At 41.8% G+C, this 20,482-nt stretch overlaps 1 protein-coding gene across 2 annotated transcripts; it reads left to right on the top strand.

The window, feature by feature from the left end:
- Positions 1 to 3,237: 3,237 nt before the first annotated feature.
- thbs2a (thrombospondin 2a) lies at positions 3,238 to 20,482 on the top strand. 2 transcript variants are annotated; one of them, XM_069144894.1, is made up of 23 exons: positions 3,238 to 3,450; positions 3,844 to 3,915; positions 4,125 to 4,678; positions 5,140 to 5,224; positions 7,564 to 7,763; positions 9,187 to 9,327; positions 9,414 to 9,507; positions 9,880 to 10,050; positions 11,314 to 11,490; positions 11,832 to 12,005; positions 12,314 to 12,441; positions 12,568 to 12,720; positions 13,961 to 14,179; positions 14,277 to 14,384; positions 14,667 to 14,826; positions 14,946 to 15,064; positions 15,149 to 15,383; positions 16,489 to 16,716; positions 16,851 to 17,122; positions 17,210 to 17,307; positions 17,700 to 17,839; positions 18,325 to 18,355; positions 18,674 to 20,482. In XM_069144894.1, the coding sequence occupies exons 2-23, from the start codon at positions 3,849 to 3,851 to the stop codon at positions 18,675 to 18,677; spliced, it is 3,558 nt and encodes a 1,185-aa protein (XP_069000995.1). In that variant the 5' UTR covers positions 3,238 to 3,450; positions 3,844 to 3,848; the 3' UTR covers positions 18,678 to 20,482. The 2 variants fall into 2 exon arrangements, with proteins under 2 accessions (XP_069000995.1, XP_069000996.1); XM_069144895.1 differs by lacking the exon at positions 18,325 to 18,355.

Below are 20,482 nucleotides of genomic sequence, written 5' to 3'. Positions count from 1 at the left end.
GACTGATGTGTTTCACGCTTTGCTGTGACACTGGGCTAAATGTGCTGATGTTTAAGCAAGCAGCAAGCAGCAAACAGCGTTAGCATAACAGCAGATCAGCAGTTATGAATGTCGGGTTATGATTGTACAATACTTGTCACTCAGTTGTGACCATAGACTTTATATAAAAGTCAACGTAGCTTCCGGGTCTAGAAAATGAGGTCAATGTGCAAGTGCCTTAAAGTGCAACACCACCGGGGGCCACTATGGGCTGGCTCCAAAAAGACTCCATAGACTCCCATTCAACTTCTCATGAAATACAGTCAATAATTTTTTTTTTCCTCAAGTCATAATTATAATCATTCCCATAATCATTCGCTAAAGTCACTCCTTCTTATTTGTTTTGTAGCGTTGCATCCGAAAATAATTCCATTATCAATCAGATATTTGGCCTCAAAAAGCGGTATTGCTTGGGCGTGTCTGTCTGATTGAAGGGCCTGTGGTGCAGTCAGGTTTCCACGTTGGATGGGTGTGTGTGGTGTCCTCGGGGAATGAGTCGGATCAACCTCTAACTCATCCTCTGCTCGTTCAAATATGTCCGTAATCTGGGTCCAAAATAACAAGATGGCAACGGCCAAAATCTAAATTTGAGGCTTCACAACGGCAGTTCACACACCAATGTTGGTTGCCACTTGGCTGATGCCTGTTAGTCTACAAGCGGGAGCTCACATCTCTGCCTGAACTGGCTTCACTTTAGACAAATTAAAATCGTGTTGTCCTGCTTGCCACAGCGCTAAGAAGGTTGCATGCATGTGCCATCATTGTGCCGATTACTAAACTTCTATATAAAAGACGCTTCATAAAATAAAAAGTTTTAAAGGCTATTAATGATGGTGCTGATATGGGTAAATAAAATGTAGAAGGGAACAGCCACAGTGACTTTAATTATTTTGATGCCAACAAACACCAGTAACTGATGTAGTGAGTGAAGAGCACAGGACATGCATAATGATGAGAGAAGCATTTAAAAATACATTTAAAGATCAAACATATTTAAATGCATACTGTCATTATAGTGCAATTGTCATGCAAACAGAGCTGTCAGACCATGTGGGAGATTATGCAAGCATATTTTACAATGCCAGCCATTCCGGCCAAATTTGTTTCACTAGCATTACTCAGCTTTTGGCATGATCAACTTAAAGAGGATATTTCAAGTAAATCTTAACTAAAAAGACTATTCTACCAAGCCTGTTTATTTTCATCATTCCCAGAACTATTGCATTTTACAGAGGTTGTGAGATTTGTATGTTACATGTGTCACTCTCTCCAGTTCTCAGTATTTTAAACATTGTAGGTGCCAGATTTCCTTTTTGGATTGTGGTCCTGAGTCACACTGAACCATTTTTTTTGTTAAAAACACATAAACCTTCACGGTGAAGTCACAGCTTGGAGAGGAGAATTGGAAACTATAGTTGTTTATCAACCTAACTGACATCCATCACCTTCATTTCACTGGTCTTCCAGATCTCTGGTGTTTGTAGCATTAATAGAGGAGTCAACATTATGTCTGGATGTCTTCTGCGGACTCAGTAAGAACTGGATCATGATGAGGTCCAAATGACCCAGAAACTTTTCAGAAACATTTAATAAGGGGGATGAAAACTTTGACTGTACACCTTTTGACACCGTTTTGAGAAAGATTTTAGAGCAGTGTGTGTTTGACTTTCTCTTTATGGCACAGTTTGGTTTAAACAAGTCTGACAAGGATCTGATTTTATATTTTATTTTTCTCATTTTGAAAATAATGATAACAACTTTGCTGGAATAAAACTAAACTCTAACTCCCACTCCCTACAAATAGTTCTGTATTTATTAAAAGTGATGCTAAGGGTGCCAAAGTTGGCTTTTTGTCTGTACTGTTTTCCACTTCTCTGGTAAAGCCTTATTACTCTACTAATAATGATAGTGTCTAAATGCAGGTTTAGTAATTAGTTAGTAATGTTTTATAGAATCGCATAAAATAAGTTTTGCATTGTATTGAATAATTCTATGTCGAAGTCGAAGTTACAGTCAGATCCAGCTTTAAAAAAGCTTTTTTTTTTACATAACTGACATTATTATTTTGACGGTTAATTATTCAAAAGGAACATATTCAAAATGATTATTTTTGAGAAACTACAACTGACAGTTGCTACCACTTTTAATCAGCACAAGTCTGTGCAGTATTTCAGCTTTTTCCACCCCTGACAGTTTTAATCCGATGTACTCTGGTCACTGCAGAATGTTTTAACAGTGTGCATCGTTGTATTCCTTTCTGTCTGACTCACCGCTCACTACTGCTTCTAATTTCTGCCAGGTTAGCGAATCATTGTTGTTGCAGTCACCCCATTTAGTAAGAAACTCTTTGTTCTAAAACCCCTTTTCTTTCCCCCCCTAAATGGAATGCACATTTCTAATTGATGCAAACCATCCCTGATATCCTATTGATACACAAAGGCCTACTCTGCCCAAGGAACCCTCTGCGGGGCTCCAAGAATGAGACGCTGCATCAGACGCCTCAGAGGGAAGCCTTGGCAATAACCTGATGGTCTCCAGACGCAAGACACTGCTTGCCAGCAAAGTGGAAGCATTCAAAGTATCTGTTGTATTAAGAGGTAATTTGCATGTTCTTTTTTTGTCTCACATTGCAGACATAGTTGGGATTCCTACTTTGAGTTATTTATATTTTGCAGGTACCTCAGTGCAAGTTGCTCAGTACCTTTACTTTATACTTATGTTGGGATATGTATTTAAAAAATACATCTCAGACCTGTAATATTCAGGAAAGTGCGCAGAACTGATTCATAATTCTCCTGTTATAAATTCTATAGAAATATACTGATAAAGTGCATCTACTGTTACTGCAGCTATTTCTTTTGTTGTTTCTTTTTTTTCTTTTTTTTTCTTTTTAATCAGAATAACTTCGTCCCTCCAGAGTAAAGCAACACACCTCCCTCCATCTCTTCCCTAGTGAAAGTGAATTATCCCCAGACAGTGGGGAGGTGGGCATCACGGTGAGAGACGAGAGGGGAGGGGTCACGAATCCCCCATACCAGCCTCCTTGTGTGAGCACGGATACAAAATTACGCCATCGGAAGATAATTATGTAACTCTGTCTCTTAACAACGGACCGCAAACTGTTCATAGCCGACAGATTTTGATTGACAGGCTCTCTGCGCGCCTCTATATAAGAGGAGGGAGGAGGATGTCTCAGTCACTGTTGTGCCTCAGGTCCTCCAGACTGTGGATGTAGTGAACCAATTTGGACTTTACGCTTTTTACGCACGGGCTTTACAGGAGATACCACTTCTCATTCATTTAATCTTCGGCTCAGGTCATCAAAGACGTTGCTATTTTACGATTTTAGCTTTTTTATTATTATTATTACTATTGTTCTTGTCGCTGGATAACTGATATTTTTTTTTAAAGGTGAGTTTGGCGACACAGACCACAGAGTAGCCTTTTTATAATTTCTGTGTCGATAGATACGGTTCAAAGCAATTGTATCACCTGTGTCTCTGTTGCCCGAAAACACAAGAAAGATAAATCTCAAAGTCTTTTGGCGATTTTATATCAGTTAATAGTCTACAAAACAAAAGTCCGCTGTGTTCCAGAGTTGGTTTTGCTGCAAACTGTTTATGCTATCTGGTGGAATTATTTTATCTTCTATTGCAGGCTATATGATAACTTTTTAATTAATGCTATTCGCATATTCCTTCTGTTTTTTTAATCAATTCACCGGGTCAATTATAAACCCCAGATTTGAGATGAACTCAGGAAAAAGACAAAAACTAACAAAAACAATTTCTTTGTCTTTTGAAGGAGATATGATACTCAGGAGAAGTCTCTTCTTGTTGCTCTTATCATTTCATTTCCTTCAAGCATTACCTCAAGGTAAGTGGAAAATGTGTAGATAATTGTAATGCAGAATGCAGAAAAATTAACGTGTCATCATCCACTCCAGTGAAGTATTTTTATAGGTGACATTGAACATTCAATGTTCTTATATGTTGCCATTTTTTGCAATGTGCCTTTAAAAAAGGCTCATGAACTCTTCTTTTCCTCTGAAGTAACTGTTCATGTGCATCTTGTGTGATTTGTAGATGGTGAACAGGAGGATGAGATATCATTCGACTTGTTTGAAATCAGTCATATCACACGCAAAACTCTGGGGGCCAAACAGTTTCGGGGCCAAGACTCAGATGCCCCTGCGTACCGCTTCATCCGCTTCGACCACCTGCCCCCTGTAGGCCCCCCCATACTAAAACAAATACTACGACAGATCCAAAACAACGAGGGCTTTGTGTTTGTGGCCAGCATACGCCAGGACCGGGCATCACGGGGCACCCTCATTGGTCTGGAGGGTGCTGATGGCCAGCGGCAGTTTGAGATTGTGTCCAACGGACGTGCCAACACTCTGGACCTGGTGTACTGGGTGGATGGCTCCCAGAACGTGCTTTCATTTGAGGATGTTGACCTGTCTGACTCACAGTGGAAGAATATCACACTTCACGTTCATGGGGAGAATGCCAACCTGTTTGTGGGCTGCAGCCTGATAGACAGCTTCATCCTGGACGAGCCTTTCTACGAGCACCTGCAGGCTGAGGGGAGCCGCATGTATGTTGCAAAGGGATCCACTCGAGAGAACCACTTCAGGGTGAGACAGAGACTTTGGCTTTTTAGTGGCTAGACAAGGATTTCCCAGGATCATGGGTACTTCTGTATTCTTACCTCTCACAGGGCTCGAGAAACAAAATTGTGGCCTTGACTTAGCTTATAATAAAAGCTCAGTTCAAACAACATTTTCCAAAAATAGAGACTCACATACTCCCTCTTTAAAGTGTGGCAGAGTGGTTCAGTGTTGCCTTGGTCTTTCTGTGTGGAAAGGAGTCCAATTTTAGACTCCAAATTTCCCCTTGTGTGTAAAAGCCAGGGTGAATGTGTGTGATTAGGTCAAGAGGAAACTTCCATGCAGGAGTATGATGTGTTTTCCAGAATTTCCAGCTCACGCTTGTCATGGGTTTAGAAACTGGACATGTGTCACTTCTGAAATATGTCAAAGTATATGATTAAGACAGTAACTGCAGAGATTGAGACACTTCTTTTCTTACCAAACAGGGCCTTCTTCAGAATGTGCGTTTCATCTTTGACACCTCTGTGGAAGATATCCTCCTGAGCAGAGACTGCGAGGTCACCAAGCAAGGTAAGAGTGGATTTATCTATTTATTTATGTGGTGATCATTCTGGTGTTACAACCATCATTCACCCAAAAGTTCCTGCAATGCTGGAGGAGAGGAAGCCATTTTTAATACTTGTGATTTTCATAACCCAAAAGATGAGTCAAAATAATTACATTTGCAAAGCCTGATACCTTGCAGATGTGTTTTGGAAACTCTTTCACATGCAATCCTCCAATGCATGGTATCTGTGTTTTGTTAAGCATCGACCACAGCAAACAGTTTAGCATCATCTGTTGACTCCCTCTGTATGAATTTAGCTCTCTTTTTTTTTAAGTGGGTCAAAAAGCTTGCAAATTTGATATATGGCAATATCTCCCACCATTACTTCATGTTTACAGAAACAGCGGCTTGAGGTCAAGCAGTGTGCATGGTGAACAAAAGGGGATACAGATGCTTACATTTATTTCCATTGGCAGTGGACATGGGATAATACCCTGGGAAAGAAAATAGAAAAGAGAAAGTGAATGTTATACTGCGGAGCGGGGAGCTTCCACTTCCAGCTGCACACACACACACACACACACACACACACACACACACACACACACACACACACACACACACACACACATACACACACAGTGAAGTCATGAATTGGCTGATTGGGTTGCTTTTCTGAGGAATAGGACCTCGTGATCCTCAGCGGGACTCAAACGAAAAGCGTCTGAAGCTAAAAAGATACAGATACCCAAGAAAATATGCACATAATCATCCTTTGCAACATACCTGAACTTCGGACCTGGAAACTGAGTCTTCGCTTTACTGCAACAAAGTGTGATGGTGCGTTTATTGCATTTCTGTGGCAACTCGCCGTGTTGAATTCCATCTCAATGAGTTTATTTGTTTAACAAATCTCACCAGCAGTTTTCTGCTCTTTGGCCTGTGCCAGTCAAGATTCTACACTGGTAGAAATTTTAATGCCAAAAGTCACTCATAAACCCACAACCCACACTCGTAAAAACTGCCACGTTGGACATACATGAGCAGTATAAAAATTGCCAAAGCTTTTTGCTCCTTTTTAAACCCTTTCTTTGATCTACTTTAACAAACTAGAGAACGTCTATCAGCGCGAGAAGAATAAATGCTTTCACAGACGAGCAAGCACACAGTGTGAAGTCCTCCTGAGGTTTGAATGGATCCAGCAGATTGAAGAGGAAAGAAAACATTGCGTTGGCTACAGCGGGACATCACTGGGCAATTTGGACCACTTCTTGATTTAGAGTCCCTGCTCTGCTATTAATCTTCACCAATTTACATAGCAAGATCCAAACTAGTTGCAGATATGCGCTGTGCTTTGGCCCAATGACACGGCATTCCACAGAGCTTTGATACGTGTCTCGTGTGTTTGTTTTGGGCATCACATGTTCACAAAGTGCGCCATAATATAACTGAAGTTCATTAGAGTGAGATACAAATTAGAGGAATACATTCAGGGGTGAATGGAGGGAATATAAATCGCCATTAATTCATAGCGTTTTATGCCAACTCAGAACCACACGAGCTGCCATGTCCTGTCATGTGACTTGGATGTATGTAGGGCATGTCTATTTTGTACAAAGATCACAGCTGGCAGACACGTTACACTGGGCTGGACTTCCTGCTCCAGATTTGTTGATTATGCAGAGAAAACTTAACATTGTGCTTCATTGCGCCCTCCAAACAACCCTATAGTTGAAGGTTGTGTTGCCTTTCACAATATGCACTGAGGGAGAAGTTTTTAGTATGAAGCACTCAGTGTTTGTAATGAAAGCTGAATGCCACGACACACTTTGGACTCTTTTGTGTTGATGTCCTCTAGTGCCTGTATTAGTGATGCGCTGTCAGGACAAGACCGCGAGTTTGTCAGGCTCCTTGTAAATCATTCTGTGTGGTGACTCCAATCTGCTAAATTGATATTGGAAGTGTCCACTTATTTAAAAGGATTTATGGTTCACGGTGTGTTTTTTTCATCACACAAGGAACAACCACATTTTTGCTGTGTAGTGCCATCCCCTCCCGTCCTCCCACAGCCAACGCTGCTGTCATCTCTGGCAGGAAGATTTACCATTTCAAACAGATATTTTTTTTTTTAAATTAAACACCGCTGGCTGGACATCTGGTTTTAGGAGCATAACAAACATTGCAATTACCGCATTGTTGTGTTCTTCTGGCTCGCTACAGGAAAACAGGAAATCACTGTGTTCCCTGATCAGATTCCTTGTGTTTCAACCATCATATCTCTCAAATGTGTTTCCCATCACCAGTTTGTGTTGTTTATCCATTTGCTTGGTTTTCTGATCTCCCCTGATGTTTTTTCTTCCAGATGACGCCAACATTGTGAGCGAGAGCACAGAAATTGTGGATGTAAGTCCTTCCATCACTACAAACATTATAGGCCAGAAGACGGACGACCTGGGCGCAGATATGTGTGAACGCTCGTGTGAGGAACTCAGCACCATGTTCCAGGAGCTGAAGGGCCTCCGTGTGGTCGTCAGTAACCTCATCGATGGCTTGCAGAAAGTGGTAAGTAGTCAAAGCGGTAACCTGATTGATTCTCTCTTACGTAGTGTAAATTAACATAATCCTGACTGGTGTTTGTTTTACGAGAAGCTACTGCCTCTTTTCTGCACCTTACTGGCCAATTTCAGTGATGAATGTAAAATGGACAAAATCTGTCTCTGAGTGTTGGAAGAACTCGAGTGTTTTAGAGTAAAATTGACATTTTAGGAAAATAAATGATACAATCCTCAGTGTGGATGCCAGGAGGTAAGAGGTTTAAATTGGGTTACTAGGTAACCTACATTGGTTTGAAAGCAAATAGTGAGTAGCCGCAGGACTGTTTATAGAGTCGCCTGCGATGGCTGAACCCGTTTGACTCCTGCTATCTGTGGCAGCGTGAGTCAGACAGATTTTATGACATGTTACATGTGGATATAGGAAGTGTTCCCCTGGTGGTGCTGGGGTCCAGTCTAATGTCTGGCTTTGTTTAAACAGCCCATGTGTTTCCTCTGGGTGCCTCCCAGCAATAAGAGAGAGTCTGGGCATGAACCTTGGGAAAAAAAAAAATGGCTGGTATGAAAAGGGTCCCTGAGGCTCTTCCAGATCGAGTGGTGTCTTAAGATTCTAGTGCTGCACATTGCTGTCTCCCGTTTCCAACAGGAGGACACACATGCACACACATATACACACACAAATCTTTGGCAGTAGTTTATCGACCGACAGCTCCCAAGTGTTGAGGAGTCCAGCCAGAGATCCCCTGGTCTCCAACTGGGTTGGACGTTGTAATGTGTGTAACAAAGCAGCACTTTTCAATGGGCTGTTTTCCTTAGAAGCAATATAGATGCAAAGAAGTCTAGTGTTGTGCAATTTGCAATAATGTGAATCAAAGTGGTCTTGTTTATATAGTTGAGGAGCATTTTTTTTTTTTGTGTAGGTGTAACTTTTTTTCTTTTCTATACTCAATCTCATATATTTAAGTTTTCTCTGAGGCTTTGTTCCCTCGTGAGGCGATCAGAGCGAAAGACATCTTAAAATAATAAGGCGGTGTCCGTTGCAGGGCAACACTGAGATGGAGATGGATCTGCAGTATGTTTGGATTTGGCGTAGATTTGGTGTAGATTTTTATTATGTTTGGTACTGGTTGTGTTTCTCAGACAAAAATTTGTGTGCATTAGGTTGACTCATTTTCACCAAAAGTAAAGCAACTTTTATATGAATAATATCCAAGTTTACAACAGCACACAGGACTGCTGCCTCACAGGATATACCTTTCCTCTTTCCACCTGGTGAAACATAACCTTACACATGCTCTCTTAAAAGAATCAGCGTGTCAGCATGTCTACCTTTCTCCTCGCTAGTGGCAGCATATCTTTATCATGAGTCCGTCCTAATCATTTCTGACTGATCTCCTCTCTGACTGCAAATCTGTCTGTTGTCGTATGCTTAGACAGAGGAGAACACGGTCATGAAGGAGGCCCTTGGGAGGATGAAGGACTCAAAGGAGAAAAACATGTGCTGGCAGGATGGCCGCCTCTTCGACGATAAGGAAGACTGGGTTGTAGACAGCTGCACCAAATGTACCTGCCAGGTAGCGCCGAGTCACATGGAAGCAATGCGCAGATTTATAGTGGACAGCAGTGACCCTGATATACCTCTGATGTTCTTTGATGGCAGGAGTCCAAGATCGTGTGTCACCAAATTACATGCCCTCCGGTGGCCTGTGCCAGCCCCTCTTTTATTGACGGCGAGTGTTGCCCTGTGTGTCTACGTAAGTAGTCTGATCCTCCTCAGCATATAAACACAATTACAAACAAGGTCACAATTTTATGCATGCATGCTATTTTAAATTAACGGTACAATATGTCATAAAAACAATATTCCCCGCATATTAAACTTTTATACCACTGGACTGTAACAGCCAGTTTGTCTTTGAAAGCAAACCACATATGTACTGGAGACACTCAGAATGTCTACTGTGGGTTCTTCAGCTGACGTCATGTGATAAACAGGCTGACAAAGATTAAAAACTGCAGTCAAGATCTTTTTCCAGTGCTTTTATGATTCTGTCGAACGAGTAGATGTGGGAGTGTTTCTCGTGGTAAAAAAAAAAGGGACAAAATGTTGCATCTACTTCTTCCAGCTAAAGACAGTGACGATGGCTGGTCGCCCTGGTCAGAGTGGACTGAGTGCACAGTCACCTGTGGGATAGGAACTCAACAGAGGGGCCGTTCATGTGATGCAACCAGCAACCCCTGCACCGGAGCTTCTATCCAGACCCGCAAGTGCAGCCTGGGCAAATGTGACAGCCGTGGTGAGGATGCTTTTTGAATAGTTTATCTCGTGTCACTCAGTTATTACATTACATTTAGCTGACGCTTTTATCCAAAGCGACTTACAATAAGTGCATTTCAACCATGAGGGTACAAAACCCAGAACAACAAGAATCAAGAAAATACAATTTCCTCAAGAAAGCCAAACTACAAAGTGCTATCAGTAAATGCCATGTTAAGTGCTACTAAAGTTCTACTGTTCAAGGTAAAGTCAGAAGAGGTGTGTTTTTAGTTTGCGGCGGAAGATGTACAGAGTTTCCGCTGTCCTGACGTCGTTGGGGAGCTCATCCCACCGTTTAGGAGCCAGGACAGCAAACAGTCCTGATTTTGTAGAGTGTCTAGCTCGCAGCGAGGGAGCAACAAGCCGATTGGTAGAAGCAGAGCGGAGGGAGCGGGCTGGGATGTAAGGTTGGACCATGTCCTGGATGTACACTGGACCCGATCTGTTCGCAGCACGGTACGCAAGTACCAATGTTTTGAAATGGAGTTATCATTTCAATATGTGGCATCCAGTAGTAACTGCCTCAGTGGTGTGATATTTTCTTGATCAAAGTTATGCGCCTTCCAACGCCTCTGATGGTAATCTAAAACAAACATCAGTATGACATGTGGGAAGGGGGAACATGATGGAACTGTGGAAAAACCCAGCAGCAAGTTAAATATGAGTTGAGATCCGCCAAAGTGCAAAAAACTTGAGTTCACGCCTGCATAAATCTGGAGCCATCCAAGTGAGGAGCTGGATCGCACGGTCGGGTTGCAGGGTGTGCCCAAGTCCAAGTCAATTACAAATAAATCAGTGGCTGAGAGGATGCTCCACACTGCAATGACTCACCGCTGCCTCCCATGCAACAATACAAAATATAAATGAATTTAATGTGGTAATTTTGGTAGATTTGTGCTGGATGCTGGAACTGATGAATTGGGTATTTGATAGGTGAAGGGATTAGCATGTGGTATTTTTTGCAGCTAACATTACACTGCATGTGTGTGAGTGACTGAATCAGTCTAACCACTGGAAGATAATTTACCCACCGTGATATAAATACTGGCTCCAGCATCTTTGAAAGTGAGCCATCGTCCCTGACATCACGTTTACTTGTAGCAAATGTGGTGACGTTTTTTTTTTTAACTTTTGCAAATTATACATGTCTTTAACTATTTGAGTAAATGGAAATCTAGAGGATAATACGAGACATGTGTTTTTTGGTGATCCTTGTCTGATATGTTTGATGTTTGATACCCAGTTCGCCAGGACGGAGGGTGGAGTTTGTGGTCACCGTGGTCGTCCTGCTCGGTGACCTGCGGAGAAGGACAGATCACCAGGATACGACACTGCAACTCTCCGGTGCCACAGCTGGGGGGCAAGGACTGCGAGGGAAGTGGGAGAGAGACAAAGTGCTGCACCGCCGAGCCATGTCCCAGTGAGTGTGTCAGCTCGTCGGAGGAGCGCTCAAAAGCAGCATCTCAGTTAACAGCAGCTAGCGTCTTCGTCCAACAGACAGATTTCCTCGTGCCTCACGGCTCCCCTGAGGCAACGTTCCCCATGTGCTTTGGACTGGCCTCCTGTCAGTCTTTCAGGAAATGTTGACCCAAATCACCTCAGTATGTTTTCTCTCGTAGTATTAAGTTCCAAGGCTTCTGACTCTGAGGGAATTCTTCACATTTATTGACCTTTAATGTTTATGTAGAAACAAAGAGTCCAAAAATCTCAGGAGTGAAATATTCAAAGATTAACTGAGCATCTATCTCCGTTTCGTTTTAGTTGATGGCGGTTGGGGACCCTGGTCTCCGTGGGCAACCTGTTCAGCAACGTGCAACGGGGGAGTCAAAAGTCGCTCGCGTGAGTGCAACAGCCCGCAGCCTCAGCACGGCGGCAGGAACTGTGTGGGCGAAGCCACCGACAGCGACAGCTGTAACAAGGAAGAGTGTCCTATTGGTGAGCATCAGCCACTCTACTTTATGCTTTAAACTATGAAAGCAACAGGCTTCAGGGGCGGCAATGACATCTGAACAACTGCTGGAGGTATTTCAGTAATATTTTGACAAACATCCATCGTGAACTTATGAGTTTCCCAGTAGTGCCACCATGAGGATGATATTGTGGCTTTTAGTCAAGCTTCTTGTCTAAATATCGTGAAGCATCAAATTGGGTCAAAAATCATTACGAATTAGAGACAGGTTCATTTAAAGTTCACATTTGTTTCCCTTATTTGTAATCATTCTCGTCTTTTTAATCCCCCACAGATGGCTGTCTGTCTAACCCTTGCTTTGGCGGAGTGGATTGCAGCAGCTCTCCAGATGGATCCTGGGAGTGTGGCCCGTGCCCTGCTGGTTTTCGTGGAAACGGGACCAATTGTGAAGACATTAATGAGGTAAAAGTTGCTGTTTTTCCTATGTGCATAAACCATACTTGTATGTTACACTTCATTCATGAAATTCTTTGTTTGCTGATTGCTCTCTTTTTCGTTTCTTTTTTTTTTTTTTTAATCCTCCTCTAGTGTGACATGGTGTCTGATGTTTGCTACAAAGTGGGTGGAACGCAGCGCTGCGTAAACACTGATCCAGGTTTCCACTGCCTGCCCTGTCCAAAGCGGTACAAGGGCACTCAGCCTTTCGGGATGGGTGTGGAGGCTGCCAAGAAGAACAAACAAGTAAGTGGATGTTACTCTCATTCAGTGCCTTTAACAGGCCGTTGGCAGGATGTCACTTAAACGGGAGTAGCCTTGAAGGAGTGAGAACAAAGGATACCATGTGGATATTTAGGTTTAGGAAGATCTTTAAAAGCAGCTGTGTAGAGTTTGTTATGAATGATTGAGGCAGCAGTTTAGGTGATTTATACGCCTCACTCTTACAGTGAGAGTGTTTACACAATATGGGAGGCGGGGCCCTGGCCACCATGAATGAATTTGGCTCACCTTGACCCTGTATCAGTGAGCGGAGGCAGAGGGAGGAGAGTAGGGTAACTCTTAACAACAAACATGTGTTACGCATCTCTGGCACTTTCACTGTGAGATCAGAGCCAGATTGAGACTGTTCTTTATGTGTACTTTTATTGTAGATGTTGAATGTATGGGTTTTATTCAAACAAAATGATGTGAAGCTTTTTTCATTCTACCCACCAGATCTTAACAAGTCTGTATTTCCACTTTCCACCCCTGTCGTAGCTCTAAATTTTAGACGTCTCTTAACATCATGTCATATACGTATATTAGCTACTTGATTGGAATGCAACTGTTTTCTTCCCTGGAAAACTGAAAATCTCTCCATGCCACTTGCATAACAGCCCTCATGGACCTTTTTTTTTTAATTTTTTTATCACTCTTTGGCCTCTGCAGCTGCCTGTCTTTGATTTGATGCCCCAATTTCACTAATTGATTTGGGAAAAAGGGAATTGTCTCATTGCTGGCATTAAGAGGCTCCATTTCACAGTTTTGATCAAAGGCTTGCTCTCGCTGTCACTCTCGGCTCTATGAGCTCATGGAGTGGCATCCAAACCGGAGTTCATCCTCCGGTAATGAGTGGCAGCTGTGAATACCTTGTGCTGCAATAAAGGGGCACTAGTAGGTCATAGTGGGATGTGTGGTGCATTAAGTGGGATCTCATAAAATCAACTTTGTCCAGAAGTGCCCCACGCTTTGGCTTTGTCCAGAATCTCCTTTAACCCTCCACTTTGATTGGAAGAAATCCTCAGTTTGGAGGCGCTTTACAAAAAAAAGAGTTACGAAAAGTAGCGGTGAAATAAGTTCTCCTGACTTGAACATGGTATCAGAAACTGACAACAAAATGCATTCATCTTTTATCTTTTCCTTGAAGGTTAAATGCTGCAGTGCTGTTGATGATGTTATGATCTCACAACACAGCTCAACTTGCCCTCTTTTTTTTTTACTGTAGGTGTGTGAACCGGAGAACCCGTGCAAAGACAAGACCCACAACTGTCACAAATATGCCGAGTGCATCTACATCAGCCACTTCAGCGACCCAATGTACAAGTGTGACTGTAGGACCGGTTACGCTGGAGATGGCTTCATCTGTGGTGAGGACTCAGATCTGGATGGTTGGCCCAATCAGAACCTTGTGTGCGGTGCCAATGCCACTTATCACTGCAAGAAGGTATTTCATCAAACGTTATCACATTTGATTGTAGCCGATTCTGAACGTGACTCCGTACTAAACTGTGAAACTCATAAACTTCCTGCTACTGTTTTAGGATAACTGCCCGAGCCTTCCCAACTCTGGACAAGAAGACTTTGACAAAGATGGCCAAGGAGATGCTTGTGACAAGGATGATGATAATGATGGAATTCTGGATGAAAGGGTACGAGAGGTTTTCAGTTTCACAAACTGATAAATACCATTCTTAAAAAATTCTGTACCTTCTACTACTGCAGGTTAAAGAAACCCATAGCCATTATATGGCACTATTTGAGTTCAAGAGATATAAAACACCACTTTAACTCACATTCCCTGGACTCAACAGTAAAAACATGATTTCTGAAGACTAAATCTGTTTTTTTCTAAATTAACTCTTGTTTTAAAACATTAACATATTTAACTCTAAATGAAAATACTTCCTTAACAAACATACTTTCTGCCACAGGACAACTGTCCCCTCCTTTACAATCCTCGTCAGTTTGACTTTGACAAGGATGAAGTGGGCGACCGCTGTGATAACTGTCCCTATGAACACAACCCTGCTCAGATAGACACCGACCACAATGGAGAAGGGGATGCCTGTGCAGTGGACATCGATGGAGATGGTAAAATAGTGAAGCTTAAATGAATAAACGACTGTAATTAGTTGATTTAGAGCAGCTGATTATGATATCTAAAGTTGAAATTCTAAAGAAAGCTTTAACTGACCTTTTTTTTCGCTCAGAAATTCTGAATGAGAACGACAACTGCCCCTACGTGTACAACACTGAACAGAAGGACACTGACATGGATGGAGTCGGTGACCAGTGTGACAACTGTCCACTGCTGCACAACCCCGACCAGGTACGACACCACACCGCAAATAACGACACAACCCAGTACGGTACATGGAGTGTTAATACTGTGATATTTCTATTTATCCATCAGACTGACGTAGACAACGACCTGGTCGGAGATCAGTGCGACAACAACCAGGACATTGATGAGGACGGTCATCAGAACAATCTGGACAACTGTCCCTATGTGGCCAACGCCAACCAGGCTGACCACGACAAGGATGGCAAAGGAGACGCATGCGACTACGACGATGATGATGATGGTATCCCTGACGAAAAGGACAACTGCAGACTAACACCCAACGCAGACCAGCTGGACTCTGACGGTGAGGATGTCACTTGTTAAGGGTTTAAAGGCTGCAGGTTTTGGGTGCATCCCATGTGCTTTTGAAGCATGTGTGTATCCAGCTGTTGATATTTTGCAAACAGGTTCAGTGGAAAACACTTTTTTATTGAGTAATATCAGTGCAAAGAGTGCTGCAAATTTCCTAGTTGCAGTTGTATCATTTTGCATGTAGCCAGTTTATGAAACATCTCTGCTCACTAGGTTAATGTGCACATTAGATTAAATCTGACCTGGTCTGAGAGACTTATTAAGACTGCAGCTGTTCTTTTCAGTTTCGGAACTAGATGTCTCGCTTGAATAATTTCCCAGTATTTTCTGTGTACTTGCTTAAATAGTCTGCTCTCAGAGGTAGCAATTAGTTTCACTACAGCAGGTGTGAAATGTAGTGGCTGTGGAAAGAGTCGATGACCGGGTTGGTGCGGTTGAGGTCATTCTGCATGACTTCAGTGAGCCGCCCAAGAGGGCACACGCCAGGCTGTGAAGTTTTTATTTCCTTTAGGCTGTGCTCGTGATTAATCCACAGTGCCCAATTGAAGCAGGGTTACCTGGAGTTTGTACAGCTGTCTGTAACTGGAAACAGACCGTAAAGGAGGAAGTCCTGGACACCGATGCCTTCACAGCTTGTCAGATCATGTTTATTTGATAGAATCGTTTGAGCCCCTTGTGCAATAACAAAGATGATGACAGAAGGCAGCTCGTTGCTTCCATGCAGTGGCCCTCATTAGCCACTGGCACAGTTTCCGCAGTGAGTTTTTGGCCTGCAGTCTGGCTCTAATGGACTTCAGGCCCGAGATAGTTACATGTATCAGAGGAAGTTTTCACAGCATGAAAAGATGACTGATTTGCATTAGAAGAGTTATTAAAACCAGTTTCTGGTAGGAATTGCAATTTTTTTCCATTCCTATTAACTTGGAGAAGCTCCTCAAAAATCACTGCAGTGGGAGTGATATGACACTCGCAACAGCTGCCACAGATATGTTTCAAACCTATGGAAAAATAGGAAAAGTTTATGGTATCCATTTTTATTTCAATCTAGGTCAAACCTAACCCTATTTGATGTGTTTTGTTTCCTTTTTTTTAAACAGGCGATGGAAGAGGAGACGCCTGCAAAGATGACTTTGACAATGACAGTATCCCAGATATTCTTGATGTGTGTCCGGAGAACAGCGCAATCAGCGAGACAGACTTCAGGAAGTTCCAGATGGTCCACTTGGATCCAAAGGGAACCACTCAAATTGATCCCAACTGGGTTGTGAGACACCAGGGCAAAGAGCTGGTTCAGACCGCCAACTCTGACCCGGGCATTGCAGTAGGTGAGCAGTGCATATGTTTACTCTCAAACAGCCCTCTTATGTTAATTTACTGCTTTTTAAAAAGATCTGAAACTGCATTCGACTGTACAGAGCCCTGATTTAGCATCATATTTTTTCCCCCCGCACCATCCCAGGTTTTGACGAGTTCAATGCCGTGGACTTCAGTGGAACGATGTACGTAAATACAGACAGAGATGACGACTATGCGGGCTTTGTGTTCGGCTACCAGTCGAGCGGGCGCTTCTACGTCGTGATGTGGAAGCAGATCACGCAGACTTACTGGGAGGACAAACCCTCCAAGGCCTTTGGCATCTCTGGCGTTTCGCTTAAAGTCGTCAACTCAACCACTGGCACCGGAGAAAACCTCAGGAATGCTTTGTGGCACACGGGCAACACTCCGGGACAGGTGGGTCGCCGTCTGCATGCTACATGGTTTGTTTTAAAGGCTGTAGCTGTATCAATGAGGTGTTGTGAACTATTTTACATACTGTAGGTGCGTACTCTGTGGCACGACCCCAAAAACATTGGCTGGAAGGATTACACAGCTTACAGGTGGCATCTCATCCACAGACCAAAGACTGGTTTTATAAGGTAAGAAAGAAAGTTGACCAGAACAGCAGAACCAATCGTTTTCTGTCTCACTGACAAACACTAAAATCAATCTCTGGATCTTCTGCAGCTTTTTTATCATGTGGCCTTTTAGAGCGTCATGGAAACGACTGGAAATACATGATATAATCAATCAAATTAGACGGACAGCAATGAAATTTTGGTTTAGGCAAAGACATCTGTTTCTTAAAGGTGATAACTGTATTGTAGGGTGTTGAAGATCGAGGAGTAGATAGCCAGATTCCAGTCACTGAATATAGTGATTTATTATATTTTATTTATGTCACTAAATCTAGTGACAAAATATAGTGTACGTCAGTAAACAACTTAATCTCAACTCATTAAAAAGCGCATGCTTGTCTTGTGTTTTTCAGGGTTGTGGTCTATGAAGGTAAACAGATCATGGCTGATTCAGGACCGATTTATGACAAGACGTTTGCCGGAGGAAGGTTAGGCTTGTTTGTCTTCTCTCAAGAGTTGGTGTTCTTCTCCGACCTCAAGTATGAGTGCCGAGGTTAGTACCATTACTTACTCTAACGATATAACCGCAAATAATTCTGTTTTATTAAGAAAAACTGTAAAAAAAAACAAAAAAAACAAACGTGGAAATCTGACATTTCTTTTTAATCTGTTCTGCTTTTATACAACATCAATTATTAAAAATCAGCTTAAATAATTACAATCAGATGATTGTTCCAAATACTCAATCAAAATAAATGAAGTATGGTCACTTACATAAATACAACACAAGTGTAAAAACATGTATAGATGTTAGAGAGATAGGTTGCTGTGTGTGTGTGTGTGTGTGTGTGTGTGTGTGTGTGTGTGTGTGTGTGTGTGTGTGTGTGTGTACAGCATATGTGTGTGCAATGTGGACACATATGTGGTCCACACATGTTGACACACAGTACAAAGACGAGGAGATCAGGAGAGAAGCTTCTCCGTGTTTGAGTAACGTGGGTAAAATTTGTGAACCTTCAACTCTTTTTCAAACCTCAGATGAGCCGGAGGTGGCAACAGTGTTCATAAGGTAATGATGAGAGGGGTTATGTGTTGTGTGTTGGCTGGACCAAGACAAAGACGCTTCATTTGTCCTTGTCAGCTTGCCCGTGTACAATGCCCCAGTTGCATTGGGAAAGTCCTTGTGTGTCAGTCCAAGGACTTCAGATCCTCTGCTGAGTGCTAAACAGTGGAAAATAAGCCTGCAGCTCTTTTCACAATCACAACCACTCATTACCGAAGATGCGCTTTTTGACGCACACAGTGCACGTGTTGCTGCTGCACTCTGGCACCAGTTTTGATTATAGATGTGGTGGTAATGGAAGCTATTTCCTCCATCTTTCCGCAGATAACTGAATCAAGTCGGGTAGAAACACATCAGAAGGCGAAAGACAAGAATCCCTCAGAGTAAACATCACGTCATCAATGAATCCATTTTGATGTAAATGAGACTTTGCTTACTTCCATGTTTTGCCTCCATCCATCCACTGGAGGAGGAGCCGTGGCAGTTTTCAGTGTTCCTGGTGACTCTTATATTTCCCAAGCTGAGAAAGAAAGAAGGAGTTTTATAAAAGCCTCTGCAGAATATCTAATTATAACTAATGTACCTATTCTACATCTTTTAAATTCATTGTACAACCTCTGACATGCTGTGTGTGATTTCCTCCAGTTTCCTACTTGTAAGTGACTTGGTTGTTCTCTGTCTTTCACAACTGCTCATACAGTGTCTGACAAACATAAACTGTAACCAAAGCATAATCATTTAGCTGTCTCAAGTCCATTTATATTCCTCCTCGCTCTTCTCACCCTGAATGTGTTTTTGTTTTTTTAAATGGAGAACTCGAGTGAACGATTTCAATAGTGCCAAAGATGTTTATACTAAGTTTGTACTATAATTCCTTTTTTGTAAATTATTTATGCTCTGCTTGTTTGGTTTGTTTGCATTTTTTTTGGCTAGTTTGTAAATAATTATTTATTTGTTTACACTGACAAAACATATAATTGAATATCACAAAAATCAAGATAACACACAATATAGTATTTCAAGATTTTTAAGTGTTGTCGCGCACTTCCTTTACTTGTACGTTTTTCAGATCATAAACTGTTGCATAAAATGAGAAACACCAGCTACTTTTAAATAATGACGAGAATAAACAGCAGATGTTTATGTAGGCGGTGGTAGCCGCCAGACAAAGTTCATTCTGGTAGTTTATTTTATTTACTTAGCTGTCCAGACATGGCCTCATTGTCCTTGAAGTGATTTGTAACTTCTGTACATGTGGAATATTTGTCATTTCTGCTACTCTCTGTAGCTGTAACAAAAATTTGCTGCAAATTGTGCTTCTGGCGCTGTAACAAACACCTTTTTCTTACTTGACATTAAAAAATTTTTTATTTCGAACACATTAACAAAGAAAAAGAAATTAGATCAAGGCAGAAACGTCAGTTTAAAAGATATTGACTTCAACAGATTAGCAGTTTAAGTAGCTGATTCTTAGTAAATCTAATGTGTACAAAGCACTCAATGACTTGTCGCATGAACTCAAGAGAGGCTGAGGATCAAACAATCAGTTGTTATATGTGATGGCGCCTTAAAGATCAAATTCATTTTATACACATTCATTTTTTTTCATTCATATGTTAGTCATAAGTATCACTTATGGATGTTGTGAAACGTTCTAGTGTCGTTGAAAAGGATCCAGATGGAGGTGTGACTGTGTTACTGTACAGTGTGGATCGAGGACATGTTAGTGTACAACTTTGTTGTCATCACTCTGTATAGCGTTCTTCCATGTTTGGTTTCCATCTTGTTCATTCTGTCGAGAGTTTGCAATGCACAAAATGTAAATGTTTTTGTATACTTGTGTTGTCAGATATACATTTTCTACAAACATTAGTGTAAGATTGTTGTTTCATAAATAAATCACTTGTACACAAATTTGTTGATTATGAGGATTGACAGGCATCACATTACAATTACCGTCATAATGTTGACATAGTTTAACCAACATTACATAAACATTATAAAATATTATAGGAATGCATTTGAAAAGACTTGTGATCATTTATGTTTGTTATTAACAAGACTTTCAGTACTTTCTGACTTCCCTTTTCTGTGGCTCCCATTCTAACTGAAGACATAAATCTTTAAATACCT

Source organism: Embiotoca jacksoni, unplaced genomic scaffold (genome assembly GCF_022577435.1).
Source record: "Embiotoca jacksoni isolate LCO1_2020_lvr unplaced genomic scaffold, fEmbJac1.0.p SCAF_12, whole genome shotgun sequence".
Lineage (NCBI taxonomy): Eukaryota > Metazoa > Chordata > Actinopteri > Embiotocidae > Embiotoca > Embiotoca jacksoni.
Note: the sequence above shows the minus strand (reverse complement) of the source record. Positions and strands in the feature narration are given on the sequence as shown.

Excerpts from the sequence above, each read along its gene's own strand:
- thbs2a (XM_069144894.1), top strand. The coding sequence starts at position 3,849 with ATGATACTCAGGAGAAGTCTCTTCTTGTTGCTCTTATCATTTCATTTC. Across the intron at positions 14,827-14,945 it reads AGTGGACATCGATGGAGATG|AAATTCTGAATGAGAACGAC; the intron begins GTAAAATAGTGA and ends TTTTTCGCTCAG. Across the intron at positions 16,717-16,850 it reads TGACCCGGGCATTGCAGTAG|GTTTTGACGAGTTCAATGCC; the intron begins GTGAGCAGTGCA and ends GCACCATCCCAG.